This window comes from Botryllus schlosseri, chromosome 11 (genome assembly GCF_051294905.1).
Source record: "Botryllus schlosseri isolate E-star chromosome 11, Bs_hap1, whole genome shotgun sequence".
Taxonomy (NCBI): Eukaryota; Metazoa; Chordata; class Ascidiacea; order Stolidobranchia; family Styelidae; genus Botryllus; species Botryllus schlosseri.
Window position 1 is genome coordinate 19134323 of NC_137246.1, and position 17247 is coordinate 19151569.

The 17247-nt window shown below is 40.0% G+C and overlaps 1 protein-coding gene across 2 annotated transcripts; it reads left to right on the forward strand.

The window, feature by feature from the left end:
* The first annotated feature begins 321 nt into the window (after positions 1–321).
* LOC145450785 (ATP-sensitive inward rectifier potassium channel 15-like) lies at positions 322–17060 on the forward strand. 2 transcript variants are annotated; one of them, XM_080329291.1, is made up of 9 exons: positions 322–2621; positions 2783–2873; positions 6583–6835; positions 7091–7379; positions 9303–9495; positions 9581–9663; positions 9914–10045; positions 10738–10879; positions 16162–17060. In XM_080329291.1, the coding sequence occupies exons 1-9, from the start codon at positions 2390–2392 to the stop codon at positions 16355–16357; spliced, it is 1611 nt and encodes a 536-aa protein (XP_080185417.1). In that variant the 5' UTR covers positions 322–2389; the 3' UTR covers positions 16358–17060. The 2 variants fall into 2 exon arrangements, with proteins under 2 accessions (XP_080185417.1, XP_080185416.1); XM_080329290.1 differs by having other exon boundaries at positions 330–2621; positions 2726–2873.
* Positions 17061–17247: the final 187 nt, after the last annotated feature.

Below are 17247 nucleotides of genomic sequence, written 5' to 3' on the forward strand. Positions count from 1 at the left end.
CATTTGTGTGCCTTAAAGTCGACTTTTATCAAAATACCCCGACCTAGTTTGTGTCGACAGAAGGAGTTCGTATACCATCTGAAAATAGTACACTGAGGACCAATGTTCCCTCAAATTTTGGACGGGTCTGCGCACACTCACCAACTCACTGCGCAGATCCGTGAGTGCGTAACGACTAAAAAAAAGGTCGTCATTTCGGATTTTTTGTGCGCAACTTAGATTTTCTGTGCGCAGAGACCGTCTCAGCACTGCGCATTTGCGCACGTGCGCAGCTTAAAGGGAACATTGCTGAGGACTGAGCTTAAGCGATCTCATCGCCCCGATTATTCAAAATTTCATTACAGTGACGTCATATTTGATGATACGATCATTGATATACAATGTTATTTCCAATTATCTACTAGTTGCTGACGATAACTCCTGCTGATGAGTGTCAGCCAAAAATATTTGGGTCTATTTCAATATGAATATATGCTATTCAATTGAATACCATATGCTTTGCCTAAATATTGCCTTAAAATTTTTATTCAATGCATCAAAGGCGCTCCCCATTCCAATATATTGTAATGTTGTATGTATGACGCTAAAGTTTGTTGGTTACGTCTCAAGGATGTGACGTAACAAGCATCTTGACCTAGCCTGTACCCCTAGCTAGATTAGCTGATTCTATATCTCGGGACATTGTTTTACAATATTTTGATCATCGCAGACATTACCCGACAACCTCTTGAGTTATTTCATTGATATTTTTATTTATTTTTGCTATAAATACTCATTTATAATTCACTTCCGAATTCAGTCTATCGGCTCTTCATCACCCTTTTCCCTTCCCCCCTCCACTATTTCTCTCCCCGTGTCCCTCTGTCATTTTATTCTTTCTAATCTATTATAGATATAGTTCTGATATTGGATATGTAGGTGGTAGAACAGCACCTGTTAATTGTCATATTTTTATCATGATAAAAAATCCACTCGCTGTTATAAAATCACTTCCATAGCTATAATAACTTTAAACTCAACTCATAATTCTCCCCAGCATACAGATGAAGGTGCTTACCAAGATGGACCATTTCATTTTTTCTCAATTATGATTAATGACTGTGCCTATATGCGCGAGGTATGACTATGTATATACATCGGATTATCAGATGGAATGGTGTTGGCTGGTAGAAAATTTAAATAATTGTGGGCCTTTTAAACTATTTTCTGTTACTTATAAATCAATTTTAGGTCGGACGCGTGTGATTGAAACTTTCTCTTCCATAGTTAGGAAATGACGCCAACCAAGACAACCGTGAAGAAAGCGTAACGATAATACGTTAACGTATACCATACATCAGAAGTTATGCTGTTGATATTATACACTTCAGGGTGTGCAGTGTGCACAGAAATATGTAAGCCCCGCAATAGATAGCATAGTTCTAAACAGTAGCAGTACACTCACTGTAACGTGTAAATGGTTATCCATAAAAGTGCTGTTTACATAGCAAACAGAATCTCAGCATTGGCAGTAACTGGGGTGTGCAGATAAAAATATTTTGTTCGTGTTTATGAGGTGGATGAAGTAGACGACAGACGTAGCAGATATCAACAATATTCCCGATGTTTCGTCATTAATTCCACATATCCGTACGGTCACTGAAACAGCTGTTGCCGGCTCTTTCATCTTCGATGCATATTGCGTATGCTCCATAAAAACAAAGCCATCTCCATGTTATCAAGAGAACTTTAGAGCAGTAGCACTATTAGGATACAGTTCAAAGTGCAAAAATAAATCGACGGATTGTTTGACAGACAAGCGAGACACGCCATAAAATATTGTTACGATGATACTTGTCAATGTTGTAACAACTGTATCAACGATGGTAGGCAAAAATGATTGGCTGTAGCCCCCTTGAGACAGCTATGTTGTTGGTTATATATTTCTCTAGTGGGAAGGCTGTCATATGCCCGATTTATTGAGTGTGCTATGAATCAGCATTGGTGTAAATGATGTACGGGGTTCTTAAAATAAACGATATGTCTGTCCGTTGTCAAGTCTTTATAATCTTTGGCTTATTGTTATTTTGAATTCTAATGTATAATTTAGTGGATGTCGCCGTGTGGCTAAATACCATCTGAACGTTTTGTTATTGCAGTCGATATAGGCCTACCGGTTTCGGATCCTTTGTAAGTATTCGTTAAATTGTGCGAGAAAATCGAATAATATGTAAATTGACGCAGCAACGTTTATTTTCTATTTTGTAACATTATGGTCACGCAGGTAAAAGACCCAACGAAGGATCTCTGATCAAGTATCCATTAATTTTTTTCATTCGTGATTGTGGTAGATTCGGTTCAGCAGGTTTCTCGGTGCGTTCTAGTGTACATATTTGATATTTACTTTATAATGACACGGGGAAAAGTCGAGGAAAGGCGACTTCAACGTACAATGGTTTCATCGAACAAGGACATTCAGGATTCACTGTTAAGCGATGAATTAATGCAGGAGTCTGCGATATCTGATTCCGAAGGAGACTTTGACAAAAATAATAACTGTCCTCCGTCGCCAGAGGAATACCGAATGATGCAACGTCCAGAATGCTCCAGGAAAATAGGTGCAGAAAAGCATCAGTTTGCAAGTAAGCTGTTCAATATAGGCCTACATATGCAGAAACAGATGTAGATGCGTAATGTACAATTACATTGTATGACATGTGTGACACATGTATTTTCACAAATATAGACCGTTCACACGAAAGTCTGATCCAGTATGGTTCCTCATTTGACGATTCATGCCCAGATGAAGTTCGTGATCACAGCTCCCAGCTTGAAAATTCGGATGACCACTGCAAAATAGAACATGATGGAAAGGAACCAGGCGAAGAAGACAGGTACGCGGTTATTTCTGTTCCGTCATGTTCTTGTAACCCGAGAGCAATAAATATTTACGATCACTGATTAGAGCGAAGCCTGGATGCAGCATATAGTAGGAGCACGTTGGATTGATCCGTGGATATATGAGCATGCGACATTATAGCATGCGACACTTCGGCATGCGACATAATAGAAATGAGCATGTGGGTTAAATTACGGGTTAGGGGTTGGTTAGGGTTGGATTTATGGTTAGGTTAGTTTTAGGCTTGGGGTTAGGATATATATACGGGCTAATTTCAGGGCTATGTTTCGGGATAGGGTAAGTTTTTTGACTATAGAGTCACATCCTGAAGTGACCCATGCTGAAGTGTCCCATGCTGAACTGTCGTTTTCCATTGTGTCGCATGCTCATATGTCGGGTAACCCGTTGGATCTACCGAAATTAGACAAAGTTATTGTCCTCGTACAAATACTTGTGTCAGAGGGTTTCTGGTATACGATATTGTTAAAAATACAGCGACAAGGAATAAATTAGTAGTCAGCTCGTATAATCCATACAGTCAATTGCTGGCGATTCATCATTATAAAATGACATTAAAAGTTTTGTATAGAGACAGCCATGCAAAAGATTCTCGCTAGGTATATTAGAAATACTTGTAATTTAGAAACGAGGAGCATATACTATACTCTTGTGTAGCCTGTTAGCCTGTTAGTGATTTATAGGAAGACCTCGTTCGATCGTGAGATTTGACATGAAGGCGGGCCCTGCGGTTACAATTTTTGTCCTTCAATGTGTTATATTGCTTTTTACATGTTGGGTGACATCGCACATCGTAGTGAAGCGCCACATCGTAAATCCCGCATTAGTTGGTCTATTCGTTTCTGCGATACCATCAGGCCATAAGGTATCTCAGCTTAAGTGTGAAGGACACAATGGACTTTCACCTGTAGATTTGAGGTGTATATGTAAATCTCTTTCGACGTTTAAAGCTCTGTAAATATTTGGGTCGTCAATTTCCTCGGGGAGAAATTCGTAGTAGTCAATTGGGAGATTTTGCGTAATTCGATACGCTTGAGTTCTGAATGCGGGCTTGAATGCATTTGGTCAAGTCATAGTATAGTAGGCAGGAGTCTTCCAATTAGGTCAAATTGAAATTTTGCATAGCTATGAATACCTGAAATGCGGTGCATATAGGTTTGTACGCGACGGTAATGACGCTATTTTATTGTTGCTGATGCTATTACGTGTAATGAGGATCATGTAACGCATAATTCTGCATTACCTTTTCATCGGATAAATGACTTTCGAATAGACTTTGTTGCAGTCGAGCTTACATGCGACTTTATTGACTTAGCAACAGCACAAATCCAAGCAATTCATTATTCAGCTCGAGATTTTCCCAATTTATCCCCCATGTTTAATACTCATTGATTGGACTTCTATCAATTACTTAGGCTATATCACTTTTTTTGTATTTCCACGTCGCTTTAATCTACACCAGGGGCGGCCAACCCGTGGCCAGCGGGCCAAATGTGGCCCGTGATAACGTTTTGAGTGGCCCGCGAGGTAATACTCGAAATGAGTCACAATAAAAAAATTTACCCGAATGATTTATTGAGAACTTGCAAGGACTTATTGTAAGGGATGTTGATGACTATTCCGACGCGTTGGCGTCGCCAGGGGCCAGGACCATAAAGTAGAATCTTTTGTGTCAGATTTATGTTACGTGATCTTTCTCTTAGTACTGCACGCAATTTATTGTCAGTCGATTCTTGCTTTTAGTATTGGTACCTCTTCCTGAAAATTAAGAATACGCCCAATTTACAAATTTGATTACGACTATATTCGTCATTATGAGAAAACATGTCGTTCAACATATGGTTTGCACTCGCAGAAAGATCGTCGGCGATGAAACCATTGCACAATCCTTTGATATTTATATTTCCGAGCACCGAATAATCCTGTTTTTGCCAAATGAGCCCAGCGGTATACATGCAAGTTACATTATTATTGACCGAATTAATTCATTAACTTTGAAAAATTGTCGCGCTTGGCGCGGTTAGGACAATGCTGCACACTGACTTTTTATGACATAATCATCGATTTTGATGCGAAGTGACAGAGGTCTTGTTTTCACTGTTACCTAATTCGGTTCGCTCCTATCGGACAGCCAAAAAAGGTCATCAACATTCATGTGGCCCGCGCAAAGGTTCGTAAATCTCATGTGACCCTTTGGGCAAAAAGGTTGGCCGGCGCTGATCTACACCTATGCAGTAGTAATACGATCCATCGAACCTGGGGCTTGATTTATAATTAGGACAAGTTTTTGTTGCAGTTAAATCCGTGGAAAGTTGCATTTATTTTTGACAAAAGATGCAGTAAAAAGTTGCATCTATTTTTTCACAAAAGTTGCACTAAAAGACCACATTTTGCTAAAATGTCAACTTTCCGACTCAGCTCCCGAAATAATCGTAAGAGCGTTGCTTCAGTGCTGATGTACGGTATTTTAGTCGAATTCGGCCGTGTATTTCACCAAAATCAAAAATTCTTTTATGAAAAGTCGAAAAAGTTGCAAAATGCTACAAAAAGTTGCATGAAAAAAATGGACGAAAGTTGCATTCTACAGATCTTACGAGTATTTAGGAAGCTGCCGGAAGCTGTAAAAAAAGTTGCAAAAGTTGCAAAAACTGGCCCTATTTATAATCTTTCATGCAATGCTTCGGACTAGAGATTTATTGCTATTACTGGTATGTGTGACAGGACATCCCCGCTTCTTTCCTTTGAACACACGCGAGTAAATTATCACAATTAGTCTCTAATGAAGGAACCTTTCGGAGATGTAACTCTGCTTTCTCTTTATCCGATGTCCATTTCGCTAATCGGGAATCCATATTCCTGCTCGTTATTAGTATATGCGTTTTATCGAGTGCCCCCAGTGTCTATTATGCAGACGCCCAATTGAAAACCGTGTTACTGTTGCGGTGCAATTCTTATCGAGTAGTCTCATATTCTCAGAGTCTAACCTTCAGCGTTAACGACTCAAGTTATGTAAATACTCTAAATGTCAACTGATTTGCTGACTGACCTAACTGACAAATGGTTGATATTAATGCACAAGTTATAACTATGCGCCTGTTCACAGTAACGCGGAAAGATAGGGTGACAAGATGGGTGTCGTATACTCATATGCTTGTGTTAGATCGAATTCTGATTTTAGGTTGTGCAAATCGTCGGGACCAGCATCATTTTATGTTCTTATTATTTCTGAGCCCAATCACGAGTGTCGTTTTTAATGCTTAATTTGAAAAATATATAATAGATCAGGTATATTCCTAAAGATAATATCCAGTTTTACCATATCCATTACGCATTTTCTAGTTTCCTCTATAGTATAAAGATGATACGAATCCATTTGAAAGCAGAAATATTATTTACCCGTGGTCGATTGCCTTTTCGTGGATGTGTTAGAATTTTCGACATTGCTATAGTTTTGTGAGCGAAAAAAGTCTGGAGAACGGACGAGGCCCTTTTCGGTGGTCGGAACTGAAGCCCGAGACTTGAACTGGACCCATTGTTTATTAGAGTTGATCTTTTAGGCGATGGAGTAATGGGGGTAAAGACTGTCACTTATCCCTATGTTGTAAGAGGTCAGCGGTCTAGTCCCCTCTCCGGTTCTTAAGGAATGTTTCCGCTCGAACTGACATGCGAAATCTATTTCATTACAGTATATTAAGCTCTGATGACGAGTCGAACGCGAACAACAATAGTAACCACAAGAGATTGAGGAAAAGACTTTCGCGACGGAAACCCTCGGACGTGGAAAACAACAATAATAACAATTTATGGAAAAATAATCGAATGAGATCAGTCCAGCTGTCGTCGGTGAGAGCTGGTACAGGGATGAATTCAACTCGCAACCTCAAGCCATACATCGAGCGGATGATATCAAAGGACGGATCTACTAATATACGCGTGAAGGTATACCTTAACGCTATAAGCTGTTTGACATGTTCAGCATTGGAAATTATTCGATTGTCGGAGTTTACCTTACGCATAAAGTTGATTTATTCACGCTGATTGTTCGGGTCAGTACGCGTCTCGAACTTCCTGCGTAACCCTGTTGTACAAACAGAGTATAAACTGTGCCAATTAAGTTCAAACATATGAACTGAGTCCCCATACAATTACATACTACATGACAATAAAATCACCTTATTTCCTTTCCTGTGACAGAAAAGCGGAATACTTGACTTGTTTACGAGATACTCTAAAGACATCTACACAACTGTGGTTGACCTAAACCTGACTTGGGTTTTACTTCTAACTGCAATCGTTTATATCGGACAATGGCTCATTTTCGGCGGCGTTTACTATATATTTGCGATCTCCAACGGAGATGTCACCGCGAACAGTGTCGCTGAGAATTCCACGACTGATTTGCCTCCACATACTCCTTGCGTATCGAATGTCTACGATTTCGTCACCGCCTTCTTGTTTTCGATGGAGTCCGAAACTACCATTGGTAGGTAATTATAGGTGAATTGCGCACCAAACTTTGGTAATTATGTTTGAATGGCCCGCGTGCATGCATCCTTGAGCCTAGAACCTGCTCCGGGAAATAAAATAATATATTCCACATACCAGACATCATGATCCTAAGTGTTTGTATTCCAAGAGAGATTAGTTCCTCTCTTGTCAGAATCAACTGTTGTACATATGAAGGACGATGAACTCGTAATGTCTCCTGGCTTGCTGTCCAACCCATGTGCATTGTGCATTGTACAGTACACGCTAGCAAAACTCATACGTAACACCATTTCGTCATTGATTCTGATGTAAACAAGAAAGCTATAATTTATTCGTATCAGATAAGTCATCGGCGTTCGTCATCCATAGCGATAAGCGCGATCGCCAACTTCTGCGCTTTAATTTACCGTATGTTTACATCGGCTCAGCGGAGATTTTGTTGGTACTGTTGTAATGTAATGGTCTAACGCCGAAGTGTCGCTCGGCTGATATTAATCGAAATGAAACGCGTAATTAGCGTATTATTGACTTGTTTTGAAATACGTGGAATTGGTAATTTTCATTAGCCAACTTGACCTTCGAGTAGCCCGTTATATACTATATACTATTCACAGCATATAATTTACGCCACTGTCATATATTGAGTATGTCGGTGAAAGATATCATGCCTCGACCGCTATATGCTCACCACATACCGATTTTCTTCTACAACCGAGCTTTAAATACATCAGAAAGTACAAATTATCTGGACAAACATCTTGGCTAGTAACAATGATTTTCTCTCTATAGTGTGCTTTGTACTAGATGAAGTTGTTGTTGTTGTTTGTTTATGAAACAAAAAGATGTAGCGCTTATCGCGTAACGGCATTTTGCACCACGGTCAAAGACATAATGTAAGCGAGTACTAGATGAAGTATTCCGAAGAGTTTGTAGAATGTAGATAAAAACGCCAAATTATCCACAAGTCAATAGGTCATGAACTTCGTACATGTCTCTATTATATCGGTAATTCAATCACCTTGAAATTTCAAGTAGCAATTCATTTTATTGAGCAGAAAATCGGTATAGTTTTGCATAGTCCTGTATTGCAATATCGCTGCAAGCAACTGCTTCGCTGATAGTGTTATCACATTGCATGCATTGTTGATGTACGCAACTAACCCTGTGCACGGCTGTGTACATTGTACATTAAGGCTCTTCAAAAATGACTTTTTTTCTCAAATCGTACCGGCTACTTGATAAAATTGTTAGGTTACCTAATTTAAGCCTACACACAAAATTTGGTTCAATTCCAGCCATAACCGCTTTGCTACAGGAGAAGTAAGTTACTATTTATTATATAAAAATAAATAATAAAAAATTCGAAAATTTTCTGTTCACCCCATGAAAGTGTTAGGCTGTCTAGTGTCTATAGAAACGATGCTCACCAAATTTGGTGTAGTATTTCCGGTGAGCACAACTATAATAAATAAACAAAGAATCGGTCACCGTAAATACTATTTTATTCAAATCCAAATTTTTCGACGGCAATAACTCCGCTTCCACTGGTTGGAATTGAACCAAATTTGGTGAGCATCGTTTCTATAGACAGCCTAACACTTTCATGGGGTGAACAGAAAATTTTCAAATTTTTTATTATTTATTTTTATATAATAAATAGTAACTTACTTCTCCTGTAGCAAAGCGGTTACTGGCTGGAATTGAACCAAATTTTGTGTGTGGGCTTAAATTAGGTAACCTAACAATTTTATCAAGTAGCCGGTACGATTTGAGTAAAAAAGTCATTTTTGAGGAGCCCTATTGTACATATTGCTTTAGAAAGATTTTAGCTTGGGCTGAGCGTGAGCAATGTTGTTATAAAAATGATATATAATTTATGCATCCCAACCGTGAACTGCATCAACAAAAACTCTTTCAGGATACGGCTCAAGAAGCATGGGCGTTGTGTGTCCTGGAGCAATGACGATGCTGGTAATACAGTGTGTTTTATCGGCGATATTCGATACCTGGGTGATAGGATTGTGCTATGCAAAGTTTGCGAGCCCGTATCACCGTAAAAGCACTGTCATGTTCGCCAAAAACGCCGTGATCTGCAGAAGAGACGGGAAAAGGTCGTGTTATAGATCTACTCCGAATTCTTAGAGTATCCTCGTATATGAGATATCTAATGTATTCAAAATCAACCCATTTTTTCAGGTGCCTAATCGTTCGTGTAGCAAACCTGAGAAAGAGTCTATTATTAACTGTGTCCTGCAGAGCGAGGATTTTAACCCTTCGAGGTAAGCTTTAATTGCAGGGAGAATCACTTCCATGGACCATTAATCCGTTAGAATTGCCTGTTGCGTGTATTCATATACATCATACAACATCATGGGTTTCGTGATTTGAGTTTTGCGCTGTTTGGATTGTGACTGTCACCTAATTGTAAGTACATGGGCGTGGGGCCGCTAGGCTGCGTGGATTGAAGGCTGGATGCGGTCTCATTGGCAAAAGTCCGCAACAGGATGATATTGTTTTCCTTCCATTCAGCTCCACGACCTGGAGCCCACAACGTTGGGAATTTACAACAAGACGAACTGTCGTTCCAGAATGAGAACGGCATAATGCTAACAGCACCGATGGAATACCGACATGTTATTGATGACAAAAGCCCACTACATTGTGAGTCATAATTTAATCTTATTTGCCAAGGGAATGACCAGGTTCACGATGTCCTATGTTTAAACATTACGTATTGCTCTTCAAACACAAGTCCATTGGCAGTTTCGGTGGTCTAACGTGTGATTTAGGTAATCGCTAATGTAATTTCGCAGCGCTATCGCCGCAGCACGCAGTGCAATGTCTTCGAATTTGCTGGGGACCTTCGGCGTGTGGTCAGTCAGCGGCTGCTTTGTTAAATATTTTTATCAAATTTCTTCGGTTCGATTTCCGAGCGAAACCAACACCTATTACTACTTGATTTTTGATTCTATATTTAATATTTTATTATGCTGAACTTTATGTAAATTCCTGTGGCATACGACTGACCTGGCCAGCGAGAGATGTAGTAAAACCTTTCAGAGTTTAACCTATCCCTGACTCGACACCGTATCAACGCAGTCTTTCGCGACACCATCTGGTCCTACACTCTGACATGCTGAAACTCACGCTCATTACCCAGCCCTCTTGCTAAATATGACGTTTCTTGTAAAATGTAATAGTGATATCACTAGCAATAATTGTATTGTGGCGGTTACCGTTCTTTAATATTGCACAAATATTTCGGACGGCACTGTGGCACAAATAGTAGTCACAAAACGTAGGACCATCTGCTCACTATCGCATTTTACGAATGCGTATCTCTATGTTTGTAGCTATACCGGTGGAATATTTTGAATCGGAGGAAAAAAATTGGTTCGAAGTCGTTGTCATCCTGAGTGGAGTGATAGAGGCCACGGGGATGGTATTGCATGCCCAGACGTCGTACCTTAGCTCTGAAGTAAAATACAAGCACAGGTAAGTGATATTTAGGTTTGGACACTTGAAAATGTTGTTACGTGGCTAGGATTAAGCCTGTTGAAGTGTGGATTGAGCTATATGTCTGACATCTGGAAAGAGTCGGAACAATCGTGGCTATATGGCGTCAACTTCGTCGAATTTACTTGGGCATACACAGGTTCCTTTGTACGCTGCAATTGAAAAACCAAAACCCGCTGATCTATATTGTTTTGTAAGCGTAATAATGTAGCCCTCTTCACTCTAGGCCCAGGTGGGTGTATTATTTTAAGACTAGTCCAAGTCGTTTCGCCACCCCCATCCCCCACCCCGTTCACCGTATCACAATGTTGTGGTGTTTTTAAATGATAAAATTATTAACAATAAACTCAGCTCAGCAGTCAGCAGACATAATTACATATTTTGACGAAGAAAAATCGTCACAAACACCGATCATAAAAATAGCTTTTTCGCCATTGTTGATTTCGTCATGACGATCATCATGAAGATAGGCTATGCATCACCGAATGGCAGTATTGCTCTAAACATCATGTAGGTATAAATGCCTGAATAACGTTTTTATAGGAAAATCATGACCGTAAGATGTCGCTACATCGCCGTTGGTGTTTCTTGTCTTGTCTCATGAAAATGAAAATTAACCGTGCCCTTAATGGCCCATATAACTATTGTAAATGTGATAGTGCTTCATCCTTCATGTGCCACGTCCAGTGTCCATTTTAAAACAAACTTATGTCAACTTAGTCGTTTCGTGACTGTATCACATACCGCCTGTTTGCGTGCCGACCGTTTACCAGGGAATCTGTGGGTGCAACTCATTACGCAATCTGCCTCGATGGGGAATCGACTACATCCAGATCTTGCCCTCTGATATTGAATGCTTCGAGGATCGGTCCCGGGAGGGTGTCAGTAGCAATAACTTCGATATTTGCAACAGTATGAATTCACTTCCCGCGTCCGCTAACTAGCTCATTGTGGGTTCTTGATGTATTGCTATATTGCTATATCATAGGCTTACCATATTTTGGAAATCTAAAAAGAGGAGACTTTTTCAGAATGCAAAACCGGAGAAGAATTCTCAAAAACCGGTAAATACATTGCCAGGTGGATGACTAAAAAAAAGGTCATCTTTTCGCTCAGAGCTAAAATCACCGTTTTTCACTCCGAAATACCCGCCGGAGCTTAACTTCTGAGCTAATTTGCGGCATATCACTGGCAATTTCCTCTAAATCTGACCTATATTTTAAAAAAAGAGGACAAAATCTCAAAAAAGAGGACAAAAGGGCGTCCTCCGAGGACACTTTCAAAAAAGTCAAAAAAGAGAACAAATCCTCTTAAAAGAGGACGTATGGTAAGCCTACTATATCAAGTCAATCATAATTGCATTATTTGCTGTATTTGCTATTGGTACGTTCTCCCTCACGTTTATCGCAGCATACTGTAAGGCTCGTTTCAGAACTCGTTTATGATTGTTAAGTGAAATAAAACCTATTAAATTATGTCAATTATGTCAATCTAATCCAGTGATGAAGAGGTACCTTAACTACCACAGGCGTCATTCATTTTGATCAGATAGTCGTTGTATGTTATTGCATATTTCTTTCCATCCACGTGTGCGTTATATCGCCTAGATCAGTGGTTCTCACTAGTGTGCCGATTGGACTGCTCAGGCAGGGGTGCCGCGAGAAGATGGTTATTTTTTATCCACTCAAAACGCACACTCGCATAGTGTACAATGCAATGAATAGATAGGATGATGTCGAAACGACCAAGTACCGTATCTCAAACTGGCACCCCCTCGGCATGACGCCTGTGTTCGATTATGATCTTTCTTTCTTTTCAGGCTTACTCTCTCTTTTCATTCTCTCCCTTGGATTGGTCCTTGATCGGGTAATTCTCTAGGCCAGTGGTTCTCAACCTTTTTGGCTTAGCGGACCCCTTTTAACCGTCAAGGACCCTCGCAGACCCCCTCGAGTTTTAGTTCAAATTTAGCTCAATTATGGTGCACCCTTCATCTGTCTTGTGCAAATATGAACTCTAGGCATGTGATAAACAGCACAATTATGATTTTTCTTGAAAATAACATCATACTATTTAAGTAGAAATTGGTAGACTTTTATTATTTCAAAGCTAATTTTACAGCTGAATTTCTTGAAGTACGTGGTCGTGTCTTTAAAATCCGCCTCTTCGTTTTGATATGAACGAGGAGTGCCTGCCCCTGACCACATAACACAATGATTACGTATAGTAAACCTATTCCATTATTCATTATTGAGACGCACACGATTCCGACATGGTATTTCTTCATGGGGCGCATCATTTTCCTTTCCGGTTCGCGTTTGTATGGGGGCTCGGATTACACTATTACAAGAAAATCGAATAATCTAAGTCACCCTGAATCGCGCCGAGCGTGAATAAAATTATTAGGTTGAATTAAAAAGATTTAAAGATTTTGGAACGAATTCGTTAATTCAAATTGCATGTTGACGCAGGATCGTAACCAAGTCACACGGTTCCAAGTCATAAGTCAATCTCATTTTTATAGTTTTGACTCGAGTCAAGTCAAGTCATATTCAATTCACCACCGAGTCAAGTCCGAGTCAAAGTCAGGTGGTAGAGATCGAGTTCGAGTCATAGCGTTTTGACTCGAGTCCGAATCCAAGTCATTATGGTCACTGGTCAGTTTTCAGTTCGATCCGGTTCAACCCACTTTTCTTAAGTCTGCTCGAGTGATATATAATGGCTCAGTAATTTTTGTCGGTCTTAACAGTTTCTGGCCCTATTTTCCAAGTATGAGGCCTGAAAACGACGAACTACCAATAATGTAGTAACTTTACTATTCGTCGAATTTGCAATGAAATGTCCGTCTTGGCCGTTCAGAGTCGCGAGTGATATGACTTGGTTCGAATCATGCGCAATGACTCGAGTACAAGTTGAGTCAATACAAAAATTGACTCGAGTCGAGTCACTAAAAATCGTGACTCGAGTCATTACAACCTTGTGTTAACGGCCGCCATAGAGGGCCGCATAATTGATGTTTTACGGCTGCAACCAACCGTACGTCTTCAGGTTAGCCACCTCTGGCCTGATGAAATGAGGATGAGCTAGATTCCAACGTATGGGAAGTGCTAAATTTACTAATCAGGGCTCGAGGTAAACAGACCACCATCTAGCACACTGGTTCTCAGACTCGACCCCCGGCTACCCCCAATAATTATGTACACTGCGCTATTTAAAAGCATTTTGCAGGAAGTACCTATTCAAAATGTCTGAGTTCTCACAGCGATTTCCTCAATAATCATTACAGACAGACATCCCAAGGTGACCACAAGTCAACTCCATCCTACTGTCCTACTGCAAAATAAATCAATAAATTACCAACGTTTAAATGATGAGAAGCATATGCTTATGACATCACAAAAGGAAAGTAATTTGAAAGCTGCGTACAGATGATATATGATAGGGTTACCATATACGTTACGATTTGTCCTCCTTTTTCGGATTTTTGAAAATGTCCTCCGAGGACACCTAAATGTCCTACTTTTTGGCAATTCGCCCTCCTTTACAGTTTTTAGAGCTAATATAGTGGACAGATTGTAGTGAGAATGGGCATAAATGACGCTAAATAGGAAACACGTGGTTCGAACGAAAGTGACGACCTTTTTTAGTCAACCAACTTAAACAGTGAAAGAAAAACTGTATTTCGGGAGATGAGCCGGAAAGTTGACCTATTTTTGACATAGTGTCCTCCTTTCCGATTCCAAAATATGGTAACCCTGATATATGATCGATGGACATTGTACAATATTGCACAGCATGGTCAGCACAGGTCAACATGTTCTGAAGCATAAACTCGCCTATGGTGATAATAATCATTAGTCCATTTTAATTTTTTCTGGTACACCCCGCTACCCCATCCGAGTGGTACACCCTTTTATAATTTTGATACACCCTGGGGGGTACGATACGCCCGGTTGAAGAGCTCTGCATACGATACTCGCCACTCAGGGTACTCGAAGTGCTATGCCAGGGACGTGCAACATAAGACCATCGGGCCGGATCCGGCCCGCGACGTGATTTTGAGTGGCCCACTTCTGGTCGTACATGATAATGTGGCCCGCGGCCACAGTCTGCCGCAATCCCCCACTACTTGCTTCCTACGTCGAATTTTCGTGACTGTTGGTTATTATTTAGCGTACGTGTGTGTATAGCGTGCGAGAGTGGATCTTACGCATTAGTTCGTCAACACGAGAATGCTTGCATTACCGGCCTTTACGCATGAACTCAACCCTAATGCATTGATATATTGGTATACATGAAAAAAATCCATATCCCTCGTTCGTATACAATACAATTTACCAGAGGCTCGCAACACATGACCCGCGAAAGGATTTTGATCGGCCCGCAAACAGTTTTCGGTCTTACATGCTAGTATGGCTCGTATAGTCACAGTCTGTCGCAATTATCCACTACTACTTGCTTACAACGTCAAATTATAGTGACAGCAGTCTTTTCTTTCGTTTTACGGACACAATAGTGAACGGTAATTATTCTTTACTTTTTGTTTTTTGTTTTTTTTTGTTTGTGTGTGTATTACCTGCAGTCAGAGTTCAAAGAAACCTGTTCACAACTTTGATCAACCACAGATGTCTCATTGACTTCAAGAACTATTGAATTACATTATGTTAATAAATTCATTGAATACTGTTTTGGTCTCAATATGCTCCAAACTTAAAGTTTGCATTAAATACGATTAATCCTATAGGTGGGTAAATACGCGTTTAATGTATTGTTTCGGTTTACGGTCCGCCAATAACTTCATTTTCCCATATCCGGCCCGCCGACTTCAGAAGTTGCCCGTCCGTGTGCTATGGGGGGTCGCGAACTATTTTTCCATTTGAGACGGTGCTGTGGGGTCGAAAAGATTGAGAACCACTGACCTAGGCCCGTGTTGGTGTCTGATTTCAAAGACTAACCCCAGTCGTTTCGACACCTCCCTACCTTTTTATTGCGTGGCAGTCTTATGCTGTTTTGAAATGATGGAAATTATTAATAGACTGATGCTGATGCCAAAACTTCCACCTTTATCAAATCACTCAATTTAAGGTGATCACAACATTTGATATCGCCAGATGGCGGGCAGGATTAAAGCATAAGACAGGCTCCTTGGCGTCGTATCAGGCACTGAACTGTAAACCTATGTAGCATGCTCGTGGCAGACTTCTTCAAATCGGTTCAATGTTACCGGTAGTTAAATTCTAATTACGTATCTTCTTATGACACAGGTATTCCACAATATTATCGGAGAGTGCACAGTCGAACAGATATATCGTGGATTTTAAGCGGTTCCATGACACAGAGAAGGAGCCGGATGTTTCTTGTGAAACCGAAACCTTCCCAAACGCCAACAAGAAGTATGCGCCGCTTCATGGAACAGTAGAAGAGGAAGATGACGAGGTTTTCGAACTTTCCACCGAGTGACGTCACTGTGATATCATATTGAGAGCAACCATTTTACACGATAGAGCAGAGAACAAAAGCATCACACTCTAGATCAGAATGTCGCATAGCTGTACGAGACAAATATTCTTGATTTATTATATATTATATATGGGTGCACTGTAATACTCTGTAACATGGAATTTCATATAATGCTTTCGAAATTAATTTAACGAGCAGTCTTTGATATTTTTCATGTAATTGAAATCTTTCAAGAATGACCCTCCGATATAGAGCCTATTTAGAAACAGGGAAGATATGCTATAGAATAGACCCGAAAGTTGGTCACACTCTTTCAATCTGTAATTCACCACCAAATTATAGTCGGCTGTGTGCTTATTGAAATCTGAAGTGACAATTACCAAAACCTCGTAGATTCGACAATATTTCGCAATAGTGTCATTCTACTGCCTATACACCTCTGCCTCAGTTATACAGTGCCTGCGGAAATTTCTTACTGTTACAATTATAAGGTTAAGTTTGGAATTTTAAAGAATCGCGCGCTTTTTTAATTATTTGTTATTTTATTTCAGCTCCATTTTAGCCGCGAGTTAGATGGACTGATATATTGAGATTTTTATGGTATATCTTTTGCACTTGATGGTTTATCATGTAATTTGTTAATTGTCTTCCTGCCAACTTTTGTTATGTCTTATCCCACAATTAAATATATATCGAGATATTATTATCATATGTATTGGGTTTGTGACTTTGTAGCTAGGTTTAGATGTGACGACTGAAACAATTCATTCAAATCTAAATCCTTGAATTACAACGTTTTTCATGTATCTTTTCAGGTAAGCTACCCTGAATCGTCATTCAATACACGCCGTGAGCAATCATTTCAGAGCGGTTTTTGAATAACTTCCAGT

What these genes read in the sequence shown, in the direction of transcription:
- LOC145450785 (XM_080329290.1), top strand. Translation starts at nt 2,390, where the DNA reads ATGACACGGGGAAAAGTCGAGGAAAGGCGACTTCAACGTACAATGGTT. An exon ending in TGCAGAAGAGACGGGAAAAG is followed by an intron (nt 9,496 to 9,580) that starts GTCGTGTTATAG and finishes CCATTTTTTCAG; the next exon opens with GTGCCTAATCGTTCGTGTAG. An exon ending in GAGGATTTTAACCCTTCGAG is followed by an intron (nt 9,664 to 9,913) that starts GTAAGCTTTAAT and finishes CCTTCCATTCAG; the next exon opens with CTCCACGACCTGGAGCCCAC.